General features: G+C 42.5%; 1 protein-coding gene across 2 annotated transcripts in view; it reads right to left on the reverse strand.

The window, feature by feature from the left end:
- Positions 1 to 9781: 9781 nt before the first annotated feature.
- Crot (carnitine O-octanoyltransferase) overlaps positions 9782 to 24802 on the reverse strand; it is a gene marked incomplete at its 5' end in the record, with an annotated part of 34274 nt that continues 19253 nt past the window's right edge. For both annotated transcript variants that reach the window (XM_013510115.1, XM_005414907.2), the window contains 8 exon segments: positions 9782 to 10611; positions 16461 to 16580; positions 16685 to 16778; positions 16863 to 16941; positions 17951 to 18074; positions 20204 to 20334; positions 23178 to 23285; positions 23360 to 23443. In XM_013510115.1, the coding sequence (XP_013365569.1) occupies positions 10491 to 10611; positions 16461 to 16580; positions 16685 to 16778; positions 16863 to 16941; positions 17951 to 18074; positions 20204 to 20334; positions 23178 to 23285; positions 23360 to 23443 (861 nt within the window). In that variant the 3' untranslated portion in view covers positions 9782 to 10490.

Here is a 24802-nt window from a genome sequence, read left to right on the forward strand (position 1 = left end):
ACAACCTCCTGCTTGTAAAAGAAATCTCTAGTTTAAACCCTAAAATACAGGAGTCTCTTATTACATATGGATTTACAACATTCAGTTGGTGTTTGATATCCAGCATCTGAAACCTGAGACTTAGAGGTGACATCTGTTTTGAAGAAGAATAAAAGCAGCAGTTCACCCTGAGTTACCCTGATAGCCAGAGGGAAGAGGAATGCTCAGGTACATACAGGTGAGAAATAATGAACATCTCAGAAACGGGGAAATGCTAATGGTCCAGAACAGATGGGTAGATCCTATGCTTCTCTGGAAACAAGTTTCACAAGTACAAAGGAAAAATAAATTGTTCAGTAGCCTAATCTTTTCCTTTTAAGTTTCCAAGTTAGTGTGCTGTGGGGTAGAGGACTCTACATTTTCATTTCTAACATGTAAATTGCACTATTAGTGAGGCTTACTGTGATAGTGGAGTGTGAGGACCAAATCCAGTACCTCTTCTCCCCCTCCCACATTTCCCAAGCTCTAATAGTCTCTATTCTACTTTAAGGTCAACTTTCTCTAATTTCCACTATTCAAGAGTACAAGCAGTTGTCAGTATCCACTCATTTCACTTACATAATGCCCTCCAGAGCCAACACTTTGCTGCAAAGGAAAGGATTTCACTCTTCTTTATGGCTGGATAATACTTCATCGTGTATGAACACCAACTTTTCTTTATCCGTTTACCTTTATGGGCACCTAAGATACTGTATCTTAGTTATTGTGAGTGCTTCCCTAATAAATATGGTGACAGGTATCACTTTGGTAGGCTATTTTCATTTTCTTTGGCTATGTACCCAGAAATCAGCTAGCTGAATCACATGGTTCACTACTTGTAGTTTTTTGAGGTATCTCCATGTTGATTTCCACAGTGGCTACACTAACTTACATTTCCACCAACCAGAAATAAAAGTTCTTTTTTTCCCACATCTGTGATAACATGTTTTTTTTTTTATAATAGCCATCTAACAGGGATGATACAGTTTTTCATTATAGTTTTGATTTGCATTTTCCTGATTGCTAAGGATACAGAGAATTTTCTCAAAAAATTTTGACAATTTGTATTTTGAGAAGTATGTATTCAAATCATTTTCCCATTTTAATAGGATTGCTTTTTTAATTAAGATTTTTTAGTTTATTATATTTTTTATTTTAATCTATTAGGTGAATAGCTGACAAATATTTTCTCCCCTTGTACAGATGTTCTCTTAACTCTGTTAGTTCTCATGCTGTGCAGAAGTTTTTTAACTTGATGTAATCTTAACGTCCCAATTTGCACTCTTCTTTCCTATGTTTTTGGGTTCTTGTCAGAAAATTATTGCCAATTTCAAAATCTTGAAGGGTTTTCTCCTAGTTCTTTCAGGTTCAGAGTTCCAGGTCCTCTATGCCTTTGAGCCACTGTGAGTTGGTTTTTGTACAAAGTGAGAGATATGGTCAAGTTCCCATCTTCTACCTGTGGATGTCCTGTTCTCCCAGCACCATTTATTGAAGAAACTGTCCTTTTTCCACTCTGTTTCTGGCGCTTTTGTACAGAATAAATTGGCTGTAGATGTGTGTGATTTTCTGGCAATATCATACTGTTTTAGTTATTATGGCTTTAGAATATGTCTTGAAATCAATGTGCATATATTTAAAAAGCTACTGATTTTTTTGTACGTGGATTCTGCATCCTATATTTTGGTTTATATCTAGACATCCCCCAAAAGCCTCATGTGCTCACACAGGGGGCTTTTTAGAGGTGACTGGATCATAGATACTGGATTAGTCCACTGGTGGATTTATAGCTAAATGTGATGGGAGATGAAGCCTGGTTGGAGGAGGCAGTCACTGGGCGTGCGGCCTGGGTCTATCTCCACCCTCGCTTCCTTCCTTGATCTCTCTGTGCCTCCTGTCTGCCATGCCATGCGCTGCTTCTCCTCTTCCAGGCCCCTCTGCCATGCCATCCTCCCTTGGAACCAGTTGACTATGGACTGGAACTTCTATAAACTGAGCCAAAATAAACCTTTCCTTCTTTAAATCATGGGTGTTGGGTATTGTGTCCTAGGGACAAGAAAGTACCTAACACGTGCTACTGTGCTAATTTTTTTTATCAGTTCTGACAGTATTTTAGTGGAGACTTCAGGTTTTTTATGTATAGAATCATATCATCTGCTAATTTGACTTCCTCCTTTCCCCTTTGTATGCATTTTAGTTCTTGCTTAATTGCTCTGGTTAAAACTTTTAATATTATACTGAATAGGAGTGGAAACCTTTTTCCTATTTGCTTTCAATCCTTCCCCATTCAGTATGATGTTGTCTGTGTGTTTGTCATATATACTCTTTATTATCTTGAAGTATGGTTCTTGTATACTTAACTTGATCAGGAATGTTAGCATCAAGGGATGGTGAATTTTATCACATACTTATTTTCTGCATCTGTTGAATGATCATACAACTTTTAACCTTCAGTTTTTGGTGTATTATGTTTTGATGTATTAGACATGTTTGCAACACATAATAAACACATTCATCATGGGGAGCTGGTACATATCTCATCTGAGTCATTTTTGCATGCCCTTCCCTACCTCCCTGCCCTTCACCCTGAGTCCTATCCCATGTGCACAAGGTCTGCCTCCCTGCTTCCTATCATCTATCTTTTCTTTCGCTCCTCATACTATGGGTTTCTCATGTAAGAAAAAGCATGCAGTATTTGAGCTTGTGCATCTGAATTAGCATTATGGTCTCAAAGTGCATCCATTTTCCTACAAATAACTCGAATTTATCCTACTCTGTAGCTGGTAGTGTGTATGTGCGTGTGTGTGTATACCACGTTGTTTTAATCTGTTCATATGTTGGCAGATGGACATATTAGCTATTTCCAAGACTTAGCTACTGAGAGTTGTGCTGGTATAAACACGGGCATGGATGTATCATTTACTTTGCTCTCCTTAACTGTTTAGGGAAAATACCCAGAAGAAGCATAGCTGGGTCAAATGGAATTTTTATTTTTAACTTTTTGAAGAATCTTCATACTTATTCCCATATTGGTTGCACCAGTTTATATTCCCAACACCAATGGAGAAGAGTTTCTTTTTCCTCACCAACTCACCAGCATCTTTGAGTCATCTTCTAATGTTACCTTTATTCCTGTAATTCTGATGTTGGTTTCTTTTTTATTCATCCAGCAGTGATTGAATCCAGCTTGCATGGGTCTGTCTTTAGGATATCATTATATTTATGGTCTATTACATCTACCTTGTCTTCAGTTTCTGACAGTCTGTCCTCAGATTGGTCAAAATTGCTAACCATGCATTCTTGAGTATTTCATAGCTTGTATTTCTGCTTGCTTTCTTTCATAACTTCGAATTCTTTACAAAACTGGTCATTCATATCTTCTATTGTCTTGTTTAGTTCAATTAGTTTGCTTTTTTAAATTTCATCAAATATTTTATTGGTAAAATCCTTTATCTCTTCAATAGAATCCTCTTGAAGCTCACTTAACACCTTATGAAGTTGCTTATATTTTTCTTCTTTGAGCTCTCCTCAAACATTTTGACCATTTGGGTTTGAGTTCTTGCCTATAAAATACTTTAGTGTCCATGACACTAGCTTTTGAAGTGCTAATGGGTTTTAAAGGCATTTTGTTGCCATGCTTTGTTGTATTTCTGTTGCTTTGTGCAACAGGCAGTTAGGGTAGAAAAACTCATTCCTGGTATGTCGATCTCTCTTTAGTTAGAGTCTGTCTCCCTGTGATATGCCCTTGCATTTAGTTGTTTTGTGTTTATACCCCTCTTCTACCTACACTCAGCATGTCTGAGGGTCTTATTAGTGTCCAACCTGCTTCTGGGTACTTGATCCCTAGTCCAATACAGAGAGGAGCAAATGAACAGCAGTGAAGTTGATGACAGAAAGACAGACCAGACATTAGCATACAGTAAAAACCAGCCAGGAGAAATAACTATGCCACCATTGGCAGTGGCAAAGAAATCAGCAATAACAGAGTCAGAGACAAACCAGATATTAAATACCATAAGAACCAATAAAAGCTCCAACTATACTACCATTATCAATAGAAAAGAGAGCTATAATAATAACATGGACACAAAGACAAACCAAATACTGACATACAGTAAGTATCTACTAAATGCAACTGTTCTACTATGAACAATAGAAAAGTTTTCAGCAATAGTAGAATTTATCAATTAAATATCTAAAAATTAATAAAATGTAACGGTAATAAAAATGGAAGGTGTGGGGACAGCACAATATGAGAATAGCAAAATTTGAAATAAAAGATGTAAAGGAGGAGAGAAAAATCAGATAAGGAATCCAACTGAAGCATTAAAGTTAATAAATTACGTTAAAGTAATAAAATAAAGAAAAAGAAAAGAAATATAAGGAAAAGAATAACAGAGCCAAACAAAAGGAAAGAAGAATGAAAAAGAAAGATGAGAGAAAAAGAAAGAAAAAAAGGCAGGAAAAAAGAAAAGAGAAAAGAAAAAAGAAAGAAAGACTAAAAACAAAGGCAAAGAAATGAATCCAACAAATTTCTCTGCGTGCTGGGGTGAAAGGTTTCTTCCCAGGGCCTGTGGCATTGGAACCAGCAAGTATGGGGAAAGGACTGTGAGTCACAACTAAGGCCTAGTTTGTTTCCACACCGTGTGTGTGCGCGTGCACAGGTGCACATGAAAAGCTGAGTTTTGCCTTTCTTGCTGTAAAGGGTCAATAAATGGTGTGGTTTCTGCCTCAGGTCTACTCACTCCACCTGCTCTAGTGTTTGTGCCCTCAGCCACTGCTACCTTCTCCTAGTTTTTGGCCTGCAGGCTTGTGAGGTCCCACCTTGCTCCAAAGGCCCCTCTGGCTCACATCCAAGCTCAGGCAAGTTTCTGATCACGTTGGCAGATGGGGAAAGCAGACAACCCCCAGGTCCTGCGCTGGACCCAGGCAGCAAGGGAGTTGGGAGCAAGCAGCTCACTGAAGTTAAGACCAGCACTCTCAGAGCCAGCCCCCTCAGAAAACCACACCCAAGGGGCCTGACGCCACAGAGGGCCAGACCACTGTGCTCTTCCCCGCCTGAGCTCCCACTGCATCAGCTTCTCCGGGCGGGTCCGTGCCCCGTCTCTGAGGCTGTCTCTTATGGCTGTCTCCCGCCTAGTGCCTGTGGAAGGGTGACCCCCAGAAACCATTAAGTGTGGCTGTTGTGAATTCTGGTTCCTGGAGTAGTTCAGTCTTAACCAAGCCTTTGGCAAAATGACTCCTGATGATGTCGTTCCTAATGTGGCAGGCACTACAGTGAATTTCTTCTCAAACGCTAGCTTGCCATGTGGAAGGAGTTACTTTCAAAGTAGCACCTCATGCTGCATTTGCAGATTACAGTAACTGTGGGCTTTTCTTGAGCCAGAGCTGCCAGTCTGCTGTTTCACCCTGAGGCTGCTGACTCTGCTCACCCTTGTCAGCAGAGACACGTTCCCCTGGGAGCTGGGTGAGCATTCCAAACTGCTTTGTTCTGTTCTCTGCGTTGTCCTCATCTTACCCGGTTTCTGTGAGCTCCAGTTTTCCTGTCAGCTTTCTTGATTTCCAGAGCTCTTCTTTTTCTCTTCATTACGTTGCTGATTTCCCGGTGTCTGGATTTCAAGTCCTAGAGAGGCTGTGATGTGCTACCTGCTTTCTTACCACTTTTTCTATTCTCCCTGTATTGTTTCTTGAACTGCATGTGCCAAACCCTCTTTGCATCCCTAGGATGAAATCAGCTCGATCACGGGCATGACCTTTTGATGATTTAAAAGTTTGCTAAGGCTCGGTGGAGCTCAGCAGTACAGCCATCTTCAATCTCATATTTAATATTGGTCTGTCCGGGAAATGTATGTCTTCATAGCTTAATGTTGGTGGTCATTTGTGTCTAGAAAGCTGTCTTTTCTAGGTTCTCCAGTTTGTTAGCCTATATTTCCTTCATAATAGTCCCTAATTATCTTTTATATTTCTGTTATTGGTTGTAAGGTCACCTTTTCTCACTTTTCACATACTTGGGTATTCTTTGAAATTTTGGTTAGTTTCACGAAGGATTGGTAGATTTTTTTTCTTTTCAAAGAACCAACTCTTTGTTTCATTGATCTTTTCACTATTTGTTTTGGTCTTGTTTTGTTTGCTCCCTACTTCATTTGTTTCTGCTCTTGTGTCCTAATCCGCTAATTTTGTTTGGTTTGTTTTTACTTTTCTATGTCCTTGAAATAAATCATTAGTTTATTTGAAAACTATTTTATTGATATTGGCATTTACTGTTTTAAACCTTCCTCTTAGCTGGGCGTGATGGTGCACACCTGTAATCCAGCACTGGGGAGGCTGAGGCAGGGGGGTCACTGCAAGTTCCAGGCCAGCCTGGGCTACAAAGTGAGTTCAAGGACAGCCTAAACTACATAGTAAGACCCTGTCTCAAAAAGCAAAAACAAACAAAAAATTTAAACCTTCCTCTTAGTCCTGCTTTTTCTATAGCCTGTAAGTTTTGGGCTATTACATTTCCATTTTCATTTGTTTCACATTTTAAATTTTCCTCTGACTTACTCAATGACCCACTGTTTGTTCAAAAGTGTGTTATTCAGTCTCCATGTATTTATATAATTTTAAAAATTCTTTTGTTGGTACTGTCCTGTTTCATTCATGATCAGGAGAAATAAGGATTTCAAATTTTTTAGATTTGTTAAGAAATACAGGATTTCAAATTCTTTAAATGTTTAAATGTTTAAATTTGTTAAGACTGGTTTACTGACCTAATACAATGGTAACTCGGTTCACAAACGCTTTTGTGAACAATTTGTTCCGTGAACAGAAGCATTTGGCAAAGTTTTGTTTTGTTTGCAAACTTGGCATTAAGTAACAAACACAACCATGGCCATCTTTTCTGCATGAACAAGAACGTGGCCAGAATCATGGAAGGAGTAAGTCTGTGAACTGAGATACCATGGTATATGGCATATTCTAGAAAAACACTCAAGTGTGCTAGAGACTATTTTGCCCTGCTGGATGAAATGTTCTGTATATAGCTGTTAGGTCCATCTGCTTTGTAGTAGCATCTGGTGGTTCTTTGATTTAAAAGAAAATTTTATGACTGGGATATTTTAAGCCTTGTTATTCAAGGTCAGATGTTTTCTTCTGCTTGACTTGTTCGTTGTTGAAGCTTTCAACTGTAACATTTGATTTTTTAAGCTCATTTTCAAGATTTCTTTTTGGTTCTTTTTCAAAATACCTCTTTGCCAAATTTCTCATTCATATCCTGCATTATCTTCCTAATTGCGTTTAATTATTTATATGTATTCTCTTCACAATCTCCATGAGCCTTTTCATAATAATTTTTAAATGCTTTACCAGACATTGCATCCATATCACCCTCTTTAGGCTCTGTTGCTAGACAGTCACATTAACTGTGGAATTTAATGGTTTCTGGCAGGTGACGGAAACAGGAGGTGCAGGGAGCAGACGGTGGGGCTGCGACCTGGGGACGATGTCTGTTCTCTGGGCCCTTCCACTCCTCTTCCCCTCTCTTTCTTCCTGCTTGTCATGAGGTGAGCAGCTTTCCTTCATCAAGCCCTGCACTGCGCTGTTTCGGCCTTGCCCTAGGCCTCCAGGAAATGGAGGCAACTAAGCATGGACTGAAACCTCTGAAACCACAAGCCAAGATAAGAACTGCCTTCTTTACTCTGAATTATGTCAGGTGTTTTGTCACAGGAATGGAAGCTAACACATGTGGTTTTTCAAATTTCCATTACTTCTGTGTTGAGATCTGCACATCTAGTGGACTGGCTATCTCTACCACTTCTGCAGAGTGGCCTTAATAAGCAGCGGCCCCTGAAGCTGTGTCTCAGGGTGTTGGTCTGTAATGCAGTGTTGGCTCTGTTTCCACGAGGGCATGTTAAGGCAATCTCCACAGGTCCCTTCACTGTGATGAGTGACTCTGGGGACAATGCATATGGTGATAGGGCCAGAGACCCAGCACCTCTGTAGGCCACAGAGTCAGGACTCTGGCAGTCCTGGCATGTATGGTACGGACAGCAGTGGGCATGGGGAGCTCAATGTATGGTTCCACCTACAGTGGAAATGATAGACCCTGTCAGGTGCATGATTAATCCCGATTCTGCTGTGATCTTGGGCCTCTGGAACTTACCTGGCAGCATCTGCAATGGTGAGGGCCTAAAGAATTTGTCCTCTGTCCAGTCAGTGGTGTGAGCCCGTGTAGGGGAGCAGGAAGCATGGTGTTCCTCACTGTTGCTGGTGGCAGTGCCCATGTAGCCGCTTGAGCTGGGTAGACCCACACTCTGCATCCTTGGCCACACACGCCCCAGACAGGGCACGCACAGGGACCACGGTTTCCTCCCTGCCTGTTAGTTTTAGGTCTAGAATGACCCCCTCAAGGTCTCCTGTTTTGGAAGGTGACTGGATCTTTATGGGGATGTACTGCTCATCAATGGACTAATCATACAACAAGGTTTTTTCCATAATTTTCCAGAGCAATATCAGTTCTAATTGCTGTAACTGGTGGTTTAGCTCAGTAAAGGACCAAGATCAAGTTCTCCTGGTAATAAGCCAGATATTGCCAAAGGAGTTTTGGACTGAATTTCAGATTCAACAACAGGAGGGCAGAGTGTGTTACTGCAGGGATCAAAGTGAACAGTGTCTAACCTATTCCTGTGTGGTTATTCCCACACTGCATAGGGGCTGAACATCCCAATTCAGCAGGTCTGGGTTGAGGTCCAGGAATCTATTTTTAGAGCGTGATGTAGATTTTCAGGCAAGTTAAGGGAACATGTTAAGGCTTGCGTGAAAAGGCTTCTCTGCCAGACAGTGCTCACACAACCAACTCCTGAACATTATTAAAGACCAATCAGACGATTCTAATAGCCCTGGCTATCCAGTCTACACACTGCACCAGGGAGGAGAAAGTTCAGGCTTCACCTGCTGTCTACAGTGACTATGAGAGATGTATCAAGGGTCACAGGAGCTGCCTCTGAGTGTTTTCACAAAGAAACAGTCCCAGTCCTACTTCTCAGGATACAGCCCAGTCCAGTGCAGCGGGTTTAAGTGTCAGTTACTATAATGACAACATGTTTCCATAAACTAGTCTTTTGAAAGTCAGAGCATGTAAGAACGTTTAAAGGGAGATACAACCAGTGCGTTAAGTATACTGCAATCTGTGTATTAAAATATGGTAAAATACTCCAAAAACAGCCATGTAAGTGTCCTCTGCCCACTCTTAACACATAATTTTGTTCCTCTCATCAAGAGGTAAGATTTTCTCCTCCACCCCCTGGACCTGGACTTCCCCAACAGAGTACAGCAGAAATGACACAAGGGCACATGACACCAGACCCTAAGAAACTGTGTGATTCCTACCTGCACCTCTCGGAACACTCCCAGGCAAAGTCTGCATTCCGTCTTGACTACTCAGTCAACACAGACCACAGGGGCAGAGTCCTGGCCACTAAGGCCCAGACAGAAGATGAGGACATCTGACACCTTCCAGCCTGTCCTAGCAGCCTGAGGATTACTGCCACGTAAATAAATCAAGGCAAGATCAGCAGAAGAACTGTCTTAGCACAGTCAACTAACAAAACCATGAGGAAGGGCAAGCTATTATCAGACCCTGGCTGCTTTGTTTGCAGTGCTGGGCATGGAACCCCATTGCCTTGTGCATGCAAGCCAAGCACTGCCTGCGAGCTCCACCCCAGCCTGACCTTGCCATGGGAGTGGTGTACTGCAGAGCAACATAATGGGATGAGAAAGCACAGAGAAAGCAAAGGGGAATGAGTCATTTATTCAAAGAGAAAACAAGAAACTACATGATTGAAATTCTGAGAGCAGAAACAACATTCAATAGTAAACAGGAAAAACAAACTGTAAAATCCTGAGACTGATTCAACATTTAACTATCAAAAGTCATTAACCATTAGTGTTTAATTTTAAATATGTGTTTTATTTTTATATTCACAAAACTAATTACAATGCAGTTAAGATTGTGAGTCTCCCTACTATAACTTAATTTTATCTGTTTTCGATCACCAATGATTGCAGTGGGTTTTCCCCAGAAACACAATCCATTCAGACCCCTGTGGTGAGCAGGGAGGGCATGGATTTGGGAATGAACATCTAGTCATGTACTTCATACCCTTTAACAATTAGAAAATGTTAACGTACGCAAAGATGAACTCTATAGTGATATTTAGAAAGAGGATTTATAACATATATGAATATCAACAGTATTAAAAGTTAGGGTAAAATTTGCATTGTTAAAATTATAGATTTGCATTGTTGAGCCTTAAACATTGCATAGTTGTATACTCAATTCTCATTGCTGTTGCAGTAGTGAAAGCTTAAAAGTATTCTACTTTCTACGGCAGAATACATTTGGAGAGCATGATTCTATTGATTCTACATTTGTCAAGTTTCGTTCAAGTCAACATTCCGTTCTTCCTTTCATGATCATTCTGTCAAGTGCCAAGTCCCTAAAGATGAGCAGGGTTCATAAGCTGCATCATGTCATGGAAAGCAAGGAAAATCTGCTCAACGAGCTTTTCTGCGTCAGTCTCCAGACAAGACTTCCAGGCTGAGCAGGCCACAATGAATCTGTGAAGTACAAATCATGAGTGATTACACAAGAGGCCTCAACTGTGATGGGAGACAGAGCTAGGACCTTTATTCCACCTCTCTGTTAATACGTGAAATCTTGCTGGTATTAGACATGTGTAACATGAGACAACTAAAAGACAAGCTGTATTTACAGGTAATGCCAGGGAATTTCTGTAATTCACTAGACAATAGACTGAGGACAATAAGGAATAAAAAATCAGAGCCCAAGAGTTCTCTGGAAGAGAACTTTTTATGTTCAAGAAGAAGTTTTATGTTCAAAAGAAAACAATCAAAACTCTTCTTCCTAAAAAATGTCACTGGAGTGGGTTGTAATACAACCGACATTACTGTTTGTAATGAAATTTGAACTGCTTTTAAAGAAAGAGTTTAGCATTTGAACAGCATTTTTAAAAAAACAAAGTAGAGGCTGAAAAGAGGTAAGAAAAGCACTTCTGGAAGAAGCAAAGAAAATATTTCACCAAGCCACACCGTCTGCCATCGCCTCCTGGATCCCTGCATGGAGAAATCCCAGATCTGGCCAGTGAGACGGTGATCAAGAAACAGAAGAAAAGGAGAAAAGCCTGGCTTCTGATACCTCAGAACAGAAAACCTGGCTCTTAGCTTTGTGGAACCAGCCTTTCCCTTTCCAGACACTCAAAAGCTTTTATGAAGTACAGAAATAGAGCTCAGAAGCAAAATATACAAGGTAAGGCACTCACTGGTCAGGCATGCGATTTCCACATCACTGAAAAGGACAGCAAATTGTGTCCTGAGCACGGGCTTCAGACTAAGCAGAATCAAACGGAAGCCTGCTCTGGCCCAGTATAGCATGATGGCGCCCAGGTTACTGTGCACATTTGGCAAGCACAGAATACAGAGCCCTGCAGAGTCCTGCCTGCTTTCTAGCTAGTGAGCTGTTCTCAATGTTCCAGCTGGACTGTGCATGGGCTTGCAGCTCTTTAGGCAGCATCTAAACGTTTCTTTCCACAGATTAATAATTCCTGTTCAAGTGTTACATTTTTTATAATTCAGTTATCTTTCTAAATTACATAATCATGCTTACTTGCAGAATATTCACAAAAGAAACAGTGCCAATAAACAAAAATATTTCACTTCTTAAATAAAGAGGTTATCTTTGTCTGTAACATTAATAAAAATATTTTATAAAACCTAGAGGCGGTAATGGTATGATGAAATGAGAAAGGATACATTTATGAGGAAGGATACATTTGAGAAAATGATAAAGGACACATTTAACTGTGATACACAACTTGCAGTGATCAAGAAACAGAAGAAAAGGAGAAAAGCCTGGCTTCTAGTACCTCAGAATAGAAAACCTGGCTCTTAGCGAGAGACAGGGAAGCAGCTAGGCGAGTTATGGAAACTTATGAAACACTGGCAATTACTCCTCACTAAGTGCCATCCATCTTGCATATAGAAGAATGAAAATTATCCAACCCTGAAAATATCTCAAAGCATAGTCAATGGCATTGGGAACTGCTTGAATGGTGAGAAGGAAATCACAAAAAAGGACACAAAATTAGGATTTAAAAATCGTCTACATACATTATTGACTAGAAGCACCACACAATAACAATAATCTTGTGCCTGAGTGGACAGGCAGGTAACTCTTCCTGTTTTCCATACTTTATAAATGTTTTACAATGATAATATACTGAGTTACAACCCTTAGTTACAAACTCAACTCATTCCCGAAGACTGGTTGTAACTCAAGTTGTCAATGGAAGGCTCAGGCTCCTCTACTCAGCCTTCAGAGTCTCCCTCCTGTACAGAGGCAGATCTCTGTCCTTAGAGAGACACGAGCCAGGATTTCCCAATGAACCCCACACAGGAAAGGGTGTTGTAATGTGCCCTCCAGGACTCTTTAGGGGTTAAATCTGTATCTGAGACCATCCAGAAGCACAAGCAGCCAGCATTCAAGTCATAACTCAAGGCTTTAGCTAAAACTAAAATTCTAGTCATAACCTGTCTTGGTTACTTTTCTCTTGTTGTTGAGACAAAATACCCAACGCCCAGAATTAAGGAAGGAAAGGTTTATTTAGCTCACAGTTTGTGGAAGTTTCAGTCCATACTGGCTGGCTCCAAGGCAGTTCATGGAGGCAGAAGATAGCAAAAGCAACAAGAGCCTGAGGGGAGGAGCGAGGCAAGCAGCCTCTTTCCCTCCCTCACATTATATGCAAACTACCCGCCCCCAGGCGGGTACTGCACTCGTGAATCAATCATAAACTCTAGAAAGCCCGCCCCACGACCGTATGAGGCTTTGGGGGGACATCCAGACACAAACCATAACATAACCCAAGTTGTTCGTATGTCAGGCTGGTTGTAACTCCAGGGTCCACTGAGTACATTTAAAATGCTACTTAAAAAGAAATTTTTTTGGTCACACAATTTTCAAGTTTAACAACGGAAGGAAAAAGAAAACCACTCAGAACCATTTCTAAGTGTTCTGTTTGAAAACTACTGTGGGTGTGTCTAGCAATGTCTCATAAACACGCACCTCTGGGTCTAGGGGCCACAACTCATGCACCCAGCCTCCGGCAGAAAAAGCCTCTCCACAGGGACAGTGAGCTCCTCTCCATAGCAACATATACCACACAGGTCTTGGCTCCTCTTCACCTGCCTCAGACCAGTGCCCCAGTCTTCTTCACTCCAAGAAATGCACCACCAAAACTGACAATCCCTCAGGAAGCACACCTGGTTCGAACTCCACAACCCATCTGCGCTTGCTACTTCTCTACTTCACTATCAGCAGCTTTGCCAGAGACATCGTGCCTGTCCTTCCTGCCATGGCTGGAGGCGACCTGCCCACCAGAGCTCAGGCAGGAGTGACTGTGGCTCCATGTGCCCAAGAGGGCTGGGCCCTTTGAGAAGAGACAAGGTCGTCAGGAGGGGCTGACACTGCCCTCTGGGACCAAAGGTTACAAAGCAGGCTGGGTGTGATACCAGAGGCTGTCCCTTGTGTTGTGTCCCACTTGCTCTGCCACAAGTCTACAGCAAATGGGCTGCCTGATCCAAAAGCCAAAATCAATCTCTTCTAAATTTCCAGCTTCAGCCTGTTAATGGCAAATGGCTAAGATATTTCCTCACTTCCCTTATCTAGTTTAACCACATTACTGTCTCCCAACTTATACCCAGGGAACAGCCTGGGATCCTCTTACATGTAAGTGAAACAAGTCACTTCTGGGCTTAAAATGTTTAATACACTTCCCAGTGTTCCTAGTAGAAAATCCAAAAGAACCTTATCATGTCACAAGGTTCTATTTAAAATTTACCACATCAACCAAAACAGTGTCTCCAGTTTTCTTGCTTCTTCCTTTTAAGCTCTCCAGGTGATTCTCATGTGCACTTGGGGCGGACAACACGGTCTCCTCTCCGGACTCTTGTCACTCTCCCCTCGACTGCCAATGACAGCTCTCCTGCCTCTCCACCTTGCATGTGCCAATGCCGTACCTGTGCCAGGACCTGAACTTTTATTGACAAAGTTATTCTAAAAACATTTACTGGGTACAACATATGTACAAGGCTCTGTTATATAGTTGGGGATATAATAGACCCAGTGCCCATACGGCTTTTTTTATATACAAGGGAGGGAAGACAGATAGTGCACTGAACATGCATGCATACATGTGCGCACACACACACACATGCTCACATCAGACAGTTCTCAGCACGATGAAGAAAGGCATATGGTACAGGGAAGGAAGAGAAATGCTGTTCCAAAGGGTCACAGAGAGCCTCTCGTATGAGTAATGTCTCAACAGATCCCCCGACAAGGTAAGGTGGTGGCCCCTGCATGTGTCTCCAGGAAGGAAGACCAGGCACAGAAATCCTGAGTGCAATACCAAGAGGAGCTTGCTGGCAACACTCAAGGCCCAAGACACCAGTGAGGCTGGAGCAGAGGGAAAGGCCGAGCTGTAGAAGAAAGTCAGAAAGCAGACCAGAGCTCAAGCTGTAGGGTCTCTCAGAAAGAGTTCATTTCACTGTGAAATGGAAAGCTGCTGAGGGTTTTCAAAGAGCAACATCCCTTGAGCTGTTTCCAGAAGGCACACGAGGGCCTCCGTGCAGAGGTGTGCAGGGAAAGAACCCGCTGCGACGGCCTAAGAGGGACAGGGTGCTGGCTTGGCTCAGCAGTGGCAGCGGACAGGAAGCGGCAGTCAGAGCTGCCTTCTTGCCTAGCAGTGGGATTAGTTCCTCTCTTCCTAATGTCGCAGCTTTGCCCTTCCTCCTCAGAGCCTGCGCCTGGCCACACTGGACCAGCGCTGCTCACCACCCTACCAGTTGATCTCTATCACACGGCAACCTGCTTACTTCTCCACAGCATTTCTCACTGTTAGGATTATCTGTTTGTGTCTGTCTTTTATCTGCAAGTATGAAACACAATCTGCAGGAGAAGAGATCCTGCCTGTTGGTCATCCATTGCACCTAAAGCAACACCCAGTGCACCAAATCCCCACTGAGGACTTCCAAAGGAGAGAGCAGAACTTTGCCCAGATCTTTACAAGTGGACTTTCTCGTAAGCCAGAGCACTGAGGTATATGTGGCTAGAGCTCCATTCCTGCATACAACACAGAGGCTGCCACTTCAGGGAAGCGTGAGAATGTTCACTCGTACTCTATCATGACGACTTCAGACTTCTGAGCCTACTTGTGAAAAGACCCTTACCTAGCCTTTATCACTTAGATTTAATTTGTGTGCCAATGTGCACAGATGGAGCTGTGGGAAGGCACCATCCACTGGCATAGCTAACTGCACCAATCGCACCACACGTGGGAGCCAGTGATGATTCTGAAACACTGATACTGACGGTAAAATGTTAAAAAAAGAAAGTATAAAAAACACTGTATTTCAAACTGAAATATGTCATGCATACTCGCATTCTAATTTCTCATGCTCCATCTGAGGTGCCTCCATCACTATGCTCCGCCACGCAGAACCCACGGATTTAGGGGGTGGAATGTACTTACAAACTTTATCTGAACTAAACCATAAAATGCCTTGTATGGACCAAATACCAGGGAGGATCAAAATACATAAAAATGTTTAAATTCAAACATGTAAAAGACACATTGTCATTAACCCCCCTCAAATCCTTCCCCTCGCTTGGGTCACACTCATCGCAGCATTCTTGCCACTTTCTGAAGCAGCTCTGGGAAGTCCTCTCTCCTGAGTGTCTTCATGAGGCGTCACTGAAAACGCGGTGAACATCGCCCCGAGCACCACCAACAGAAAGCAGGCTCGAAAAACACGCTGGTGTGTTCTTACCCACCTTATTCACTGGACTTGGCATATTCGGCTTCTGGCTTTCCCAAACTCAAAATGACCACGGAAGGGAAATGTTTTGAATTGATTCAGGACACCTACGCAGCCAGGACACTGCAACTAAAGACCCTCAGGAAAGAGGACTCCAGAGCTCTTTCAGAAAGTGGCAGGAATGATGGGGTGTGCGCGGAGCGAGGGGGAGACTATGGGAAGATTCACAGCAATGTAAACTTTATTGTAATGCAATTTTTTAAAATTTAAACATTCACTGTAGTTTCTCACAACTCAAATGTCAAAGAATGTACTGATTTTGAGGCTGAAGGTATGATCACTGGAACAACCTGCAAGTGTTTTGCATTAAAACCTCTAAGGACTGATTTTGTTAGTGTCTCAAAAGCAGGAAAGAGAAATACAACACACACGAAATGTCTAAGTGGCAACAAGAGTTACTTACACAGCAAGTGACAGGTGACAACATAATTAGAATCACAGTGTAGAAAAACATTCAGACAACAAATGCGGTCCCTTTCTGAGCCCACCTAGCAAGCACAAGAGAGCAGCCTCACCTGTCGTCTCTGATGTGGTAGAAAAAGCCATATCCGTTGTGCACCATGGGGACCACTGCACCCTGGATTCGTAAGTAACCAACCAGACTTGTCGAGAGGACAAAATTCCCGCCTCCTCCACTGCATGGCACAAAGGAAGGTGTCATTTCAGGCCTACAGATGCTTACATTGTTTCTGAAGCACTTTCAGCACTGGCACAAGGGTAAAGCACTACACTACATTACCTTCTGGTGAAAAGTGGGTCTGTGAAAAGCTCCGGGACAGGAAGACCTTCCTCCTTTGCTATGAGTGAAAGACCTAAAAGGTGACGGTCAAACCCTGCAATAAAACCCCACATCTGAGTCAGCAAAAATTCTTAACGTGATTTTTTTTTTTAAGTCAGAATAATTCTAACATACATACCTTTCCCAGCAGAACATTCTTTCATCATTTTATTATGCTTTGCAAAAGCCTGTAGCATCTTTTGCTGCCGCTCAAAAAGCTGTGTTAAAAATCAAGATGATCACATTTCAATACACATCAAGAAACCAAGTTCCAATAACAAACTGCATAAAACTCAACTAAATAAAAAGAACCTAAGTTCATTATAACTAGGATTTGGGAAGTCTGGGACAGGAAAGACTTCCAGGAACCTATAGTACATGCTACTGTGTCTTTTCTCATTTATCCTACCGCCTTTCCTTCCCTGTGTGCCTGCTCTGATTGTTTCTTTTCTAGAAAAGGAAAATGAGAATGTGTAGGCAGTACTCAAGTGACAGTGACAAATATAATGACAGAAACAGTGGAGATCTCAAAACTAAATTGTAAGTACAAAAATAGTAACATGAAAATAAAATGTGTATGACCAAGTTTATCAAAACTAAAATGACGGCAAAACACAAAACAATAGTAAGAAAGAAATATGCTATTGTCTAAACACTTCAAAATGCAAAAATCATAAAATAAAACATATACACCTGTTCTGGTCCCGCTGATTTCACGGAGAACCAGAATCTATGATTTCAGAAACATTCAGCCCAATAAAGAAAAGCTTCCCTTCCAGGACAGGAGGCAGAGGCCTGCCTTCACCAGCCATTCCACATGCAGATCAGTCAGGTTCAAGGACTCAAGTAAGAAGACACTGCCCAGAGAGTGACACAAACAAGCTCCTTTTTCCAGGCCTATCTTTCTTTTGTTGTTGTTTGCTTTTTCAGCGTTATTGACAAAAACTACATATATATAGATGTACAACTTGATATTCAGGTAAACGTGAAAATGGTCACCTCAGCAAGCTAGGTAGCAGGTCCATCACTTCTTGTAATTACTATTTTTCTTTTCCCCTTGAGAGCTTCTTCGTTTCTTAGTCTTTCCAAATGCACACTTCACTGACAAATGAACATATATGTGTTTTGGAAACTTCAGAAGACAAAATGTCTCAAAGTATCTGAATGACCCAGGATTCCTTGACAACAATTAAACCGACCTGGGAGCCTCTCCCCTAGGATACTCACGCTGGCAGAAGGGTCTTGCATGGACTGGCACCACCTGACAGCCTCCATGGTGCACGACCGCATTGTCTCTGTGCGGCCGTGATAGAAGTATCTCGTCATCGCTGTCTCATAGCAGCAGCCAGGGCTATGAAAATAAAAAGAGCGTGTCATAAAGAAAACGCTGTAACGTCATCACAAATAGAGTGAATCGAAAAAGCTGGCTTTATTCAGAGACTGAGACCTCCAACTCAGGCAGAAGTCAAGACTTTAATTTTCAAACCAGAGCAGGGAAGAGCCTGGTACTGTCACCTTGCCGGTTATGCGCAGAGGCCTGTGCAGACCCCACGACTGCTGCCCCTGGTTCTCTGCTCTGGAGGAATCTGAAGTGACCAGACAAACCTAACAACCTTGGGAAGGACAAAGGTGAATGACTCACACTTCCAGGTAACAAACTGGCTACACAGCTCCAATGAGAAAGAGAGCCTAGCCCTCATGCAAAGGTAGACACAACTGAAGAGAAGTGAAAACCCCAAAACCCTCTCACACCTCTGGCCTACTGATTCTCAAGAAGGTGCAAAGATGACTGAGCTGGGGAAGTGAGCACCCTACAGCAGAGCTGGGCCCCAGGCGGTCAGCTTGACCAGGAAAGGGAAGCTACAGAGCATGTCTGCGAGGTGTTCAAGGAAGACAGGAGCTCTGGCCTGGAGACTGTGAGAAGACAGCCCTCACCAATGTGTCAGGCATCACCCAGGCTGCTGAGCGCCTAGGTGGAACAGTGGCAAAGAAGGGAAGCTGCTCTCTCCCGGCCCTTGGCCTCCCAGATCGGACTCCTCACACCCTCACGCCACTGCACCAGATTCTCAGGAATCTGGACTCAGGCCCAGTTAGATCACCAGCTTTCCTCAGCTCACAGGCAGATTAGGAACTTCTCAGTCCCCACAGACGTATGAGCAAATTCCATCACAAATCCCAATCAGTCAATCTCTCTCTCTCCCAATATGCATATTTGGTTCTGTTCTCTGGCAAGTCCTGACTAATACAAACTCTTACCTTATGCTATATATAAAAATGAACTCAAATGGATCAAAGACCCACAAATGTAGTGGATATTTACATTCTTAAAACATTTATTACAGTAAAAAGCACAGTGCGATCAATCCTCAAACTATTTCCCTTCCCTTCAATCTCACCTCATCATCCTTGCCACTTTCTGCAGCTCTGGAGTCCTCATTCCTGTCTTTAGCTACACTGTCACAGGTGCCTCAACGTCCTAACTTGATTCAAAATGTTTATTTTTCATGGTCATTTTGACTTTGAGGAAGAGCTGGAAGTCACACAGTGCCGGATCTGGTGAATACGGTAGATGAGGACACAGAGTTGTGTATTTACTAGCTCACCTTTCTGTTGGACGGCACTTGGCAACAGTATTTACCGTATTTTTTATCACATCTTCTAAGGACACAAAAGAGGACACCAGAACTGCTTCAGAAAGTGTCAGGAACCAGGGGAGGAGTGCGTTCAGAGAGCAAACACATTCTGAGGAGGATTAAGGGCAAAGTGCCTTTTGATGCAACAAAGTTTCTTCAGCTATTCACCATATGTTTTGATCATCCTTTGCCAGTGTTGGAAACAACTTGTAGCAAATGGAAGATATGTGTACAGCTGATGGAAATATAAAATGGTACAACTATATGGAAAGCAGTTTAGCAATTCTCAAAGTTAAACATAAAATTATCATACAATGCAGCAATTTCACTTCTCAAAAGAATAAAAAACAGGACTCAAACAGGTATTTGTATATGAATGTTCATAGCAGCATTATTCACAAAAGTCAAAAGGTAGAAACAACCCCTAACTGTCTATCGCTTATACCAGGTTGGATATAAAAGACCCAGTTCCCATGCTTGCTCGGGCCCTAGAAACTCACAACACAGTGCCTCTCCTCTTCCAAAAATGAGGAGAGGCTGGATCAGCTACACAACCCAGTTTTCACAAGCCCATCAGAAAACAGGCTGAAGAGAACCTGCTGCTCTCTGTGGTGAGGACGCTCTCAGAGGGCGCAGACCATCACAAGCATCAAGTGAGCGCTGTGGTACACAGCAAGGACAGCAGGGCATCCGTCGCACCCCGCAGCACCGCCACATGGTCCATGGAAGACAACAGGACCCAGTGCCAAGTGGAAGAGCGAAAATGCTGGGGCATGAGGCTGGCATTGCTAGGGGAAATGCATACCCTGGGGCCCAAGATTTTAAACACAGAAAGGAATGCCCTCACCGCCCGTGGAGCCTGTAATAGGCCAGCTGCAGTGCGAGCTGGATGAACGTGTCAGGGTGCAGCGACTGCTTCTTGGTCAGCTTCTTGCCAAAAGAGGTGAAGGCAGGTGCTACGATTTGCAGATCAGATGCCTACAAGAGACAGATCACAACAGGGACAGTGAGAATCACCCAAAGTGGACCATCACTGCATTAGATCCATCCTCAGATGAGTAACTAAAGTTCCGAAGCTGTGGTTCTAAAATATTTTCCACAGACACACTTGAGGGATGGCCAAAGTTTTATACAGTGGACCTTTGACTTAAGAACTCAATTAGTTTGCAAGGGCTGGCTGTGACTCCAGTTGGCTGTAACTCAAGACTGTTTTTCCCATCAGAAATAATGGAAACACCTATAATGTGTTCCAAACCTCCCAAAACCCTTAACTAACCTTTCCACAATAAAAAAGGGTTGTATAATGTGTAATTTACCAAAAAATCCAATAATTCTCCTAGTGCATTCACTAAAAAGGTATGAAATGTGCCTAGTTTACCAGAAACACTAATTTCACTCTTTACTCACCATTCAAGTTATCTCTGGCTTGCAGGAAAGGTGAAGTGGAAGGTGGTTATTGTTTGGAAGGTGGTTATTGTTTGGTGGTTATTGTTTCCTGTTTCAGAAGAGTATCAGGAATCTGGCTCTCTGTGTCCTTTCTCTCCTTGGGAGAGTCTGTAGCCCACTAGGACCTGCTTCTGGCTCACTCGGTCTCAGCCTTTTCAGAACTAAAAGCTGGTCTGTTTCTGTCTTTTCTTTAGTGCTGTTCTATAGTGTGACATGATATTGTCGCTAAGCAAGTGAATACAATGATTGGCTTTTTCTCTTCTGGGAGGGTTTTCTCTAGAAATGTTTATAGCTTTGTCCACTTTTTCAGGATTTCCTTTTCAAAAGAACTTTACTGGACTTATTGTTGATATTCCCCCTCCTCTTTAGAAAGCTCATTCTCTCTTGCTCAGCCAGAAGTTACTTAAGTTCCTCTCTAGACAGTTCGTCTGTGTTCCTCTATCAATCCCTCAGCATCACCACTGTCTACCTGCAAGCCTACGGACTCTGCTATAGTGACCATGTCACAACTAGAGGGTCAACTGAAGACTGTGGACCCACTACACAGCCTCTGAAGTCTCTCTCCTGTATGATTTTATGCCACACTTTCTTCCAGGCAGGTCTCAGTGCCCTTAGATAGACACCGGCCCAGGATTTCTCAGTCCACACCAAGCAGGAAAGGATGTTATAATGTTCTTCCCAGAACTCTTTAGAATTAAATCTGTCTCTGAGACCATCTGGGAGCACTCCAGGAACAGTTCCTTGATGTATGTTAAGTTAGCTATAACCTGCTGATCCATAGGCTGCAGCAGAGCAGTTGGTTGTATTAGGTGGGAAGCACTTGACTAACAGCATGGGAACTTTTCAGCCAATTCTTTCAAATCTCAGGAGTATGGTCCATGATGAGGAGAGCCTTCAGAGGTAAACCTTTGTCCTCTAGATATTTCTTAACAGTAGGACAGAAAGCCTCCCCAATCCACTCAAGGAAAAGTACTCTTGTTATCCAGGCTTCTATGTTAGATCTTCATATGGCCCCTAGCTTATTATTCATGACTTCATGTCTTCTAAACACTACAGGGGTTGCAGAGTAATAAACCAAGAGAGAACTTATCTTGACATCACTACTCACATTAGCACATAGCAATAAGGTTAGCCTGTCCTTCATAGGCTTATGGCCTGACATTTTCTTCTCTTCCTAGGTAATATATGTCCTCCTGGGCATTTTCTTCCAGAAAAGGCCAGTTTCCTCAAGCCATTTCTCCGTGTCATTTTGAAGTAGTGTATGTAATTTTCAGCAGCCCTTTCATTAGTACTGGCTGTTTTACCATGCCTAGTTACACTATGAACCCAGTTCTTGCTTTAAAATTGTAAAACCACCTCTTACTGGCACAAAATGTTTCACCATTATCACTCGTTGATGGATTGTCTTTTATAAGATCTCCATTTATAGCCTGAGCATTTTCACAAATTAGACTCAGATAGGCTATAACCTGCCATCTGCCTTTCACTCATCCAAACTACTAACAGCCTTTCTATCTCATGTGATACTGTTGATCATGACTTACTAATGTGAATAACACCTTTAGCAATACTAGCTTCCTCATAAAAATCTTTTCTTAGAAAGGGGAAAATTATGTTTATATGTATATACAGGATAGCTAACATAGTTGCACTACTGACTTCTATTGCTTTATTGAAAGGAACAGTTGATGATTAATTATTTGATCAGTCTTACATGTCTGTATTTGTTTTCCTGAATAACCACTTTGAAGAAATCAATATGTAATACAACTATCATTGTTAATTTGCTATCACCTTGTCTGAATTTCAGTACTGCTTGTATTGTTCTTGTGTTATTTTATAAATGTATGTGTGTTTGTTAATACGTTTTTGTTCTTTTATTTTTTGAAATAAAACAAAAAAATCTTTTCTCTGTAAGACTGTTGAGATGGTGGATTTCACATGCTGTACATATTAATGAGATTGGTCACATGAATGTCACTCATATTTCTCCACAATTTTCTTCTTCTTTTCAATTTTAATTGCTTTCTTTACCTTCCCTTCCTCCCATAGCTTCTTTTCTATCTTTTTTAGGCCATTTTGATAGCAGTAATTGTAGCAATTATATAAAGCACTGACCAAAATCACATCCACAAACACATGCATCTGGACTCAGAATGACGCTTTTCTGGCATCGGGAGTTTTTGTTTACAACTGCACATGTGGCTGGAATTCAAGTCATAACTCAAGACTTTGGTTGTAAATTAAACCTTTAAAATTCCAGTCATAACCCACGTTGTTCGATGTGAGGCTGGTTGTAACTCAAGGGTCCAATGTATACAGCTGGTAGAAGAAAAAGCATCAACCACCATCTAAGAGAAAAAAGAAACACCTACCGCTTGAAGAAACTGGGCTTTAGCTTGGCTGATGTCACTTAGTACCTTTTCATCCACAGTAAACACAAGCTCCTCTGGAAGTGGTATATCCCGCACTTTTTCTGAACCCTGAAAACAGCAAAGACTTAAAAATATTTTCTCTGTGAAAACATCAGGAGGAAAGGAAGTACTGTTTTACATACCATCCACCTTCCTTCAGTCTCTACAATCCTCTCATCCACGTAGTGGGCGATGTTCACCATAACCATGGCATCGTAAGGCGCATGCTGAAACAGCACAAGAGTTCAGATCCCTGTTAGACTAAAACCTGAGCAATGTATTCTTAAAGGACAGTAAGGTACAGACAGAACCCTCAAATGCCTCGCTTCCTACAATAAAGACACAGCCATCCTAGGAACTGTGATGTTATTTTCAGACACAATGTTCACAGTTGGAAGCACGCATTAGGGTTGCTGGGCTCAGGCGTGGTGTGTGTGTAAGAAAACACGTGTAAGGAAACATGAACAACCAAAGAAATGAAGTGTTCTTTTCCCCCTGGGATTCAAAGCAGGTGTACATATGCAGTGCTGAGATGCTCAAAAGCAGTGGGGAGGGCAGACCATCCAAGGGCATTCAGGACCCTATGAACTTCTACAAGTGAAAAAGACCACTAGAGCTGGGCCTACAGGCACAGGCCTGTCCTCCCAGGACCCTGGGAGGCTGAGGCAGAGGACTGCAAGTTCAGGCACAACTTAGTGACACCCTGTCTCAAAAATTCAATCAATTATTCAATCGACCAACCAGTCAACTGAAAGGGCTGGGGATATAGCTCTGGCCCTGAGCTCAACCCCCAGTAATGCTAAAAAAAAAGACCCTAGGCAAGGATTAGAAAGTATAACACCTACAAGAGTTCCCAGATACAGTGGTAGAAATTATTCTCAATGTGGAAGAAATGAGGGAAAGATGGGCCATGTCACATGGTGCTACAGGCTTGTGGTTGTATTTAGGGAAAGAAATTCCAGCTAGAAAATTTTCCCATTACTTAATGGATGACAAAGTTTCCCTTTTTATAGACAGGATCTCTCACTCTAAAGTCTAGGCTGACTTTGAAGTCACTATGCAGCCCAGGTTGGCCTCAAACCGCAGGGACCCTCCTACCTCAGCTTCCTGAAGTTCTGGGATTACAGGCACATGCGGCTAGCTTTGGAGGACAAATTTTTGCCCTATTCTCTCCGTCTTCCTGCGCTGACAGCCCCGTCACAGGGTTCCTTCTCTGTGTTAGCTTGCACTCTAAACTGTTACCATCTGTGAACGGAATGTGACAGTGCAAGGAGAGGCAGGGCAGGCTGGAGAGGCAGACCCAACTTCAGCGACGTGGCCAGGCCTTTTCAGTACAGCTCCAACACCATCACAGGCAGCTAAGTCAGAGAAAAATCACTGCACCGTCAGAGGGGGGCTGGGCTCACAAGGAAGTCAGTGCACATCACAGCCGTCAGAGCTGTGGTTGGAGGCACACCTGAAGAAGATCGGGCCTCAAGACAGAGTGCCAGTCGCCTGACGCGTGTGCTTCCCTCAGGGATGAGCAGAACTGCACAGTAATTAGTGCCACCAAGTCCATCATGTCTGGATATGCACCAGACACCCAG

Source organism: Chinchilla lanigera, unplaced genomic scaffold, assembly GCF_000276665.1.
Source record: "Chinchilla lanigera isolate Chin_1 unplaced genomic scaffold, ChiLan1.0 scaffold00206, whole genome shotgun sequence".
NCBI classification, from domain to species: domain Eukaryota; kingdom Metazoa; phylum Chordata; class Mammalia; order Rodentia; family Chinchillidae; genus Chinchilla; species Chinchilla lanigera.